Source organism: Olea europaea, chromosome 14 (genome assembly GCF_002742605.1).
Source record: "Olea europaea var. sylvestris chromosome 14, O_europaea_v1, whole genome shotgun sequence".
Lineage (NCBI taxonomy): Eukaryota > Viridiplantae > Streptophyta > Magnoliopsida > Lamiales > Oleaceae > Olea > Olea europaea.
The window spans coordinates 10,520,918-10,529,175 of NC_036250.1; the positions used below are offsets into that span (position 1 = coordinate 10,520,918).

Sequence of the window (8,258 nt, forward strand, 5' to 3'; positions counted from 1 at the left end):
GTTTCAATACCAGCAAAGTTGTGGTATGACAATCAAGCTGCTATTCATATTGCTTCTAATTCGGTGTTTCATGAACAAACTAAACATATTGAGATTGACTGTCACTTCGTTCGGGAGAAGGTACAGCAGAATTTAATCTCTACAGGATATATGAAAACAGGAGAACAATTAGGAGATATTTTCGCAGACTCTAAATGGGATTTGGGTTGATTATATTTGTAACAAGCTGGGCATGATAAATATCGATGCACCAACTTGAGGGGTAGTGTTATAGAATGTAAATAAATATAGGATTATATGCGTAATTATTGGGAATCCCTAACTAGTAAACTTCCTAATATAGAATTCCTAATTTAGCATATATTGATGTATCTTTTCTTATGAAAGAAATCAACGAAACTATTTTCTTCTTTGTATCATTTATATCCCATCCTCATTTCAAACTGGACAAATGTTTACAGTCTCAAGCTTGTGCTTTATCCAATAACACGAATTCCTAAGATATTATAACCACAAGGGATATGATATAATGAAAAGCAATTCTTAAGAGAATCAATTGCAATATATTTGGAAGAAGTAATGATGGACCCCAAAAGGCAAAAGCTTTGGTGGAAAGCTATGAAACATGAACACCCTTCAATCTGTGCTAGATATTTCAAATGGAATGGAGTTGGATATTTGTAAAACACACGGTCATGAACAGACTTTTCGTTAATTTCTAATTTGCAAAAGCTGAAGAAATGGTAAGAGCACACGAAAGGACAATTTTCAGATCAAAATGTAATTTTAAAACCAGAAAACATAGGTGTGAACACAGTACTTAACCAGTCAAATTTTGACTTCTAGAACCGTAAGGTTTTGTATGAAACTGAACTGAATTGACGGTCCTTTTTCAGTATTTGAAGTTTGATAAATAGGCTAGAGTAAGTTTATAAATTTATCGTAATTGTATTTAACTACCAAGAATAAAAACTAAATTTACGTAAAATGCCAAAAAGGTAGAAAATAGAAGAAAGAAAACATTTATAAACTGGCCAATTCTCTATTCAGTAAAACCAATTTATGTTTTTTTTCTTACTTGGCCCCAAGAAAAATAATTTGATTATACCATGACAAAATTTAGGTTCAAAGGAGTACAAAATGGAAACAAAAGGTTTGAAAAAGGTAAAAAAGGAAAAGAAACTGACTGTCCATGATATAGAACCCTCCATGGCATGTGGCATATTTCGGCTACTTCTAATGTGCCTTATTAAATGTCATCAACTATTGTTTTTTATCTTCAATAATCCTATTATTCTATTAAAGAATCCCTAGCCCAACTTATTTTTTAAATCATTTAATTCTTGACCCAGGTTATTCGAATTCATACAAAAAAACTTCGATGATAAAAATTTGAAACTGAGTCTCCCACATTGTGCCAGCCCTACAAAATGCCAAACTAGCATAAACAGACGGGATGACACATTAATGCAAATCTACTTTTTATCCAGCATGATTATAGCTTGTGGTAAGCTACTTTGTGGAAAATGTTGTACCCATGTCTCCCTATCATGTGGAATCCATGTCCATGCTTCTTCAGTTGAAAAACTATGACAAAGTTTAAGGATCTATTAAATAATTCATATGGGCCCAGTCTTTGCTACGTTTACCAAGTTCAATCCTTTCATCTAAATAAAATGAAAAGGGAAAAAAATGTTTTCCCAGTTTAAACCTAGAATTTGCAAATCACCCTTAAAGTGTAGGATACCATTTTGTTGATTTGGGTTGAGTTGAAGGGCAATAATGTTGATGATCAACTACTTTGATGGATAATAAGCTTGTTATCAGGAAAGTGGAACGCCATGAAGAGGTGGATACATATAATGATAAAATTTAGAAGACACTCAGATTTCAAAAAACCCAAGTGAATATTTGATCGAGTTAAAACATTCCCTTTATATAAGGCCATACCGACATTATCATGGGGCCAACAATTTCACTTTCTCAAACACATACAGGTATAGTGAACATTGTACACAAATACAGAGTCCAACAACTACAGACGCTAATGCCAAAAATTAATAATAATAATAATAATTAAGATTCTGATGATAACCTGGTCTCTAAGCTGATCAAGCAATGTGCCACCAATCAACCCAGGTCCAATAACACCCATTGCAATTGTTGTTCTAGATAGATAAAATCTTGAGTGGACAGCCTGCAAAGCCCTTGTACAATCTTCTCGCTTGATGACTACAGTAATATTATACTCAGAGCAGCCTTGAGCTATAGCCCGCACATTGATATTAGCCTGCAAAAATTCATGGCCACACTGGTCATGAGAGCATCTATATGATTAAGGAAATGTAATTCAACATACGGGACTTTATTCCACATCTAGAAACTTGTGAACTGGTAGTTGCTCCAAGTTAGCACATGTTTTATTTGGATGTTGACCCCTCCCAAGCACGAACATCGACAACGAAATCATGTATAAAACATTGAACTAGGCAAAAGACGAGATATGTTGACACTTCTTCAGACATTTAAGAGCAAATGGCTTAGCCAGAGTAATAATAAAATTGCAATTTTGTACATGGTAATAAGTGAAGTGAAACAAAAATTTGCGAAGATCAGTAAGTTTCCCGACCTTAGCAAGTGCATTAAAAAGCGTAGCACTGACTCCAGGTGTACTTGCCATTTTCTGGCCAACTGCTGCCAAAATACTACAGTTTGGAATAACAGCAATCTGCAATGATTCTTTGAATATCAAGAAAAATAGACAGAATAGAATCTCCCTTCAAACTAGGGAGTATGAACGAAACAGAATCTTTTGCTGAACATTATGTAGGGGTTCATGAAGAAAACACATGATATTATCAGATATCAAGAGAAGCTATGCCATTCATGCCATTAAGCAACGTTTATGAAGTGGATAATTAACCACAGCATATTGTCCACACAGGTAGATGGATTAATAATGTCTGAACCCCAATTCGCAATTGATTGTGTCATGGGTAGTATGATTTAGTAGCCAGTGCCTTGAAATAAGTGGTACAGCCTATTCCTGTCCCACGGGGTTGGATAAATTAATAGCCACAAATAGACAAGGTGTCACTTGTTTCACTTCTATTACTCACATACTAATAACATCTAGTTCATATGATATGATGATCAACTGTATCTCCTCCAGCACCAAATATAAATTTTTCATTGTCAAATACTAAACTTGAAAGCAAATATAGATGTAAATTAATGATCCTTGTTGACATGGAAAAACAGAGGGTTTTAAAATTCTACATTCACAGAGGAACACATTAAATTCTGCTTTCACTATGTCTGTACAGTATAGAAAATTAAGCCAGTGGAATACATAACAATTAAGCAAATATCTGTGAGAACAAACTTCAAGGAGAAAACAAAACATGCAACTTGCATTATCAAACAGTACACTCCAATAGTGCATGTAACAGTTAAGTGAAACACTTCAAGATGAATTCACGTGATAGCCCCTAACACCTGTTAGTATCTGGAATTAAAAGGGTAAGACCTGAGAAAGACGTCCAGCATCCAAGGCTTGACGAAACCTAGACTCTAATGCTGCAGCAACGGCATTTACTTCCTTTTCAGGCACAGCAAAACACACAGAATGTTCACTACTAGCCTGCATTGAAGTTCTCAATGACATTCACTAATAAAAATATGACATTCTGCGTTGAACTGATATTATTAAAAAAAAAAATACCTGAGATATCATGACTACATTAGCTCCAGAATCTCTCACAGCACCAAAAATGTCACTGGCGGTTCCGGGAACCCCTGCCATTCCAGTTCTGCAAAAAATATTTGCAAGTAACAGCTCAACCATGACAGAAAAAGAAAATAAAAAATTGTAACGGCACCCTGGCAGATAGCAGCACAAGATGAATTAAAAGCACACCCTTCAACATTTACAAGGGCCAAATTGTCGATTGTTGCAAATCCTTTAACTGGAGATTCCATTCTCTGACCATTTTCATTTTCACTGCCAGCAGGACGGCAGATCATTGTCCCACATGCTGAGAGGTTGAAAATATTTCTTATGACAATTGGTATATCATATACCATAACAGGAATAATAGTTCGAGGATGTAATACATTTGCCCCGAAGTATGACTGCATACAAACAATTTGATGATTACAACATTTAAATATGGGGTTCATTAACTTTGGATGGTAACAAAGAAGAATTGACCATACCATTTCCCATGCCTCTTGATAAGACAATTCCCTCAGTATCACAGCATCGCTAACTGCCAAAGATGATATAAAAAATGTTAAAAGCTTACATGAAATCTCAATTCTAACACGCATGTTAATGTAATATTGCTAAGAAAGTGGTCTAGAGCAACAGAGATGCAGTATCTCCTTGCCAGGTTTGAAAGGGACCAGAAGTCTACCATTCAAATGAAGTGATTTTAGTGTAGTACAATTGAGACAGCATGTGAACAAGTCAAACAAACCTTTTCTAGGGTCTGCACTATATACACCATCGACGTCGGTCCAAATAGTGACTTGACGTGCTCTGAATAAAGCACCCATAATTGCAGCTGAGAAGTCACTACCATCTCTCTTTAAGGTTGTAGGTATATTCTGAGGAGTGCTAGCGATAAACCCAGTTGCAACGATAGTGTTAAATGGATTGTGAGAATACCATTTCTCAAGCCTTCTGCCAGACTCCAAATAATCTGGATCCACCTGATTAGAGCTTGTCGGATTTACAACAAGGACCTCTCTGGTGTCCATACAAGTACAGTCCAATCCATTCTATAACAAGAGGGGAAACTTATTGACAAAGATACAAAAACATTGATTCAAACAATCTGGCAAAATTGTGAATCCTGTGAAAGGAAGGCACATCAGGGTCACCTTTCTGACAACAGCAGACAACAGTTGGGCAGACCATAACTCGCCATGTCCCACAACAAAATCTGAAAACGATTCTGTAGCATGACCAGCTGCAATATGTTTAAGTATTAAAAGTCATGAAGTTGAGGATGAATATTTTTGTTCCAACAAAATAATAATAATAATAACTGAGAAAGAAATATAGACCAATAATTTGTATTTGAAACTTTTTGAGAGAAAGCTTTCTTATTCTCTTATTTTTCAATTGGAAAAAATACACATCCATATAATAAAAGCAGAGACAAATTTGTTATAATGAAACACAATAAAATCCCACGATTATGGGAGATAATATCTCACAAAATCAAGGATTAAATAACAGCAAATCTTGACAGGCTAATAAGCTGCCCGAATCATTAAAAATAAGAAAACTAATTAAAATATCCTAGAATCAATTTGTGAATTACAACAGTATTCATACAAGAAAATATTAGATGCATGTATCAATGTAGGTACATGTGCACAAGGTTTAATGAGTATTCAGTAGATATGCTTGTAGATAAATACGTATGTATAGTCATATTCAGCATAAACTTAACCTAGATAGCCTTGAAATAAGATCTATTAGTAGGAATGGAAACCACACCTAGAAAAGAAAAAGACGCACCATGAATATAACTATTCAAGCTGTTGAAGACAGTATTCAAATTATATAATGTAGCATTCTCAAACAACTTAAACTGCTAGATGAAGTGCTTAAATGTGGCATCAATCATGCAAATTTCTTGGGTTTAAGCCTTGTTTCCAATCATTTAAATACAATGAGAAATTAAATCTCGTCTACACGTAAGGGAACGTGTTGGAGTTAATATTTAAATGATCTCCATGTAGCCCTCTCTAGCAGTTCAATCTTTTAGATTAAGTGGCTCAATACGAGCATATAAATAAGTCAAAACAATTACAATTGGCATTATAGTTTTTGCCAAACTTTCCTATACATTAGACATACCGATATAGATTGCACGAAGCATTGCTTTAAGGTTACTAATGTCCTGATTCAACAGAGATAAGAAATTAGCAAGATCATCCCCTTCAAGTAAATCAAGTGCTGTGAACTTGTGCTTTTCCATGACAGCATCCAATGCAGTTGCATAAGAGTTGTCTCGTGACTGTGCCCTCTCTATGAGACCATACATCATGTCTGTCACCTTCGACATGGCAGACACAACAACTAACTTTCTCTCTGACTCATCCTTGGCAATAATGTCTGCAACATTTCGTATTCTTTCAGAAGCTCCCATACAGGTACCACCGAATTTATGAATAGACCAGGTGTCACCCTTTGGAAGTTGTATTTTTTCTAGAGCATCGTCCAACAAAAAATCTACAAATTTTGTTAACAGTTAGTGAAGATATATCTTATTAGTAACAACACACTCTCATGAGTTCAATATTCAAAAGCATATTAGAAGGAATGATAACTAAACCTGCACTTGTAATGGAAGAATATAGGCTATAGTTTAATGAAGCCTGTCCCTGCCAGAGTGACCCCCAATCTATTCTGTGATACAAAAATCAAAAACTATCCATTCAGCATCCACAAACAGCAGGGTATAAAGAGAAATTGTTATAGACAAAATTGGAAGATGAAATCCATTAATAAGCACATGCATAATGTTCATATTTGTTTTTAATGAGCCAAAATATGACAATTGTGCTAACTCAATCAAAGCACAAACACAACCAGCCTAAATACAAGCCAGCTGTTTCGTCTTAATAAGTAATAGTATCATGTTGTTCTGTGTATTTTCATATCTTGGCAATTGACAAATTGCTCCACAATACTGTACTTGTTAAAACTTAAAAGCATTTTTTCAATCCACGATGTAACATGGTTATTTTCTCTAGCCTCAAAACTGAATAAATAAGAGAGCAACGAAGGTAATAAGTTGCAATTACTCTAAAATTGAAGGAAATTTGACTTTCTAGGCACTCTGCAATAAGACCAATAAGATCGGGAGATATCATTTAGAATACTACTAATCAGTACATTTTAATCTACTTTATCATCTTTCATGAGGAGAAGTGTTTATGAGAATTCCTCATATTATGTCTTGCTTTGACTTACTCAGTGAACAGTGCATCAATGCAAAGCTAATGCCAAAAAATGCTTATGGCAACTTATTCTTGAAACTATATAACCACATGCATGTCAGCATAATAACATTCGAATAGATATAGGGCAATTTTGATACACTTAACCCCCGTTTGGCCCCTTTCCCTTTCAATTTTTTTTTCTCTCTCTTATTTTCAACGCACAATCTTCCATTTTTCCTTGTCTTTCAACCACACATTCTCCCAAAAATAAAAATAAAAACACTATTTCAAACATTAAAATTTCAAGGGGGGAGGACTAAACGAAGGCTTAATTATTTTCAGTGCCAGATTGAAAATAAAAAAGTAATTTTTAAGCATTAAATGGGCAAAATTCGATTAGCAGGTAAACCCAGAAACTGAAACAGAGCCGGACAATTAAAAAGGAGGGAAAAAAAAAGACTTCGCAGATAAATTAGTTATTCAGAAAATAAAAAAGAAAAATGATTACCTAAAAAGGGCATGGCGGTGAGAGAGTGAAAAGGGTTGGATCTTGTTGAGTGTTAGAATCTTGTTATGCTTTGAAAATGGATTAGAAGAAAGACTATGTAAAGATGGTGATATGGGAGAGGCGAATGCCATTGCAGCAGCCGCTGTCTCTCTGAGCAAAATCACTGTGTGTGGGTCTTGAATTTGGTGGCTGCTCTAGGACTGATGACGATGGCACAAATGACAAACCAAATAAAGCCCAGCGTGTTTTTCATTTTTTTAAGAATGAAAATAAAAAATATATTCTTTTCTCAAATAAGAGATAAAAATTTAAATTTGATGATTTAATATGATAGATAACGTTCATATTTTTCATTTTAATGAGAAAATAATGAAAATCAAACTGGGTCAAAGCAATAAAAATGAACAGTGATGCTATTTATTGCTAAGGGGGAAAATGTGGAATTAGGAAAATTCAGAAATTGATGTTATTGATTGATTTTTATACCCCAATTAATGGACTTAAAAGCAAAAATTCAATTGAAATTTTTAAATACTTTCAAAATCTTTTAAAGATTTAAAAAATTTAAGGGTGTTCAAATGAGATTTTTAAATTTGTATAAACTTTTAAAGGGTCTTTAAAATTTTTGGTGTATCTAATTAAAAAAATTTTGAAGTTTCCAAAAGTCTTGTGGTATTCAGAATTTTAATGACTTATAAAAACTTTCATAAAAGTTTTCAGGACACTAATTTAAAGTACAAAAACAAAATTCCAAAATAAGTTTGGGAGATTTTAACAAAAGAATTTG

General features: G+C 34.2%; 1 protein-coding gene across 1 annotated transcript in view; it reads right to left on the minus strand.

Annotated features, from left to right (window-relative positions):
- Window positions 1-7,688, minus strand: part of LOC111409127 (bifunctional aspartokinase/homoserine dehydrogenase, chloroplastic-like) — a 15,296-nt gene extending 7,608 nt beyond the window's left edge. The window contains exons 1-11 of the mRNA XM_023039084.1: window positions 7,472-7,688; window positions 6,354-6,427; window positions 5,876-6,250; window positions 4,888-4,976; window positions 4,482-4,785; window positions 4,219-4,271; window positions 3,920-4,134; window positions 3,725-3,812; window positions 3,530-3,643; window positions 2,630-2,728; window positions 2,096-2,290 (exon numbers count right to left, since the gene is read on the minus strand). Coding sequence (XP_022894852.1) covers window positions 2,096-2,290; window positions 2,630-2,728; window positions 3,530-3,643; window positions 3,725-3,812; window positions 3,920-4,134; window positions 4,219-4,271; window positions 4,482-4,785; window positions 4,888-4,976; window positions 5,876-6,250; window positions 6,354-6,427; window positions 7,472-7,602 — 1,737 coding nt within the window. The 5' untranslated portion in view covers window positions 7,603-7,688. The remainder of the gene's footprint in view (window positions 1-2,095; window positions 2,291-2,629; window positions 2,729-3,529; window positions 3,644-3,724; window positions 3,813-3,919; window positions 4,135-4,218; window positions 4,272-4,481; window positions 4,786-4,887; window positions 4,977-5,875; window positions 6,251-6,353; window positions 6,428-7,471) is intronic.
- Window positions 7,689-8,258: the final 570 nt, after the last annotated feature.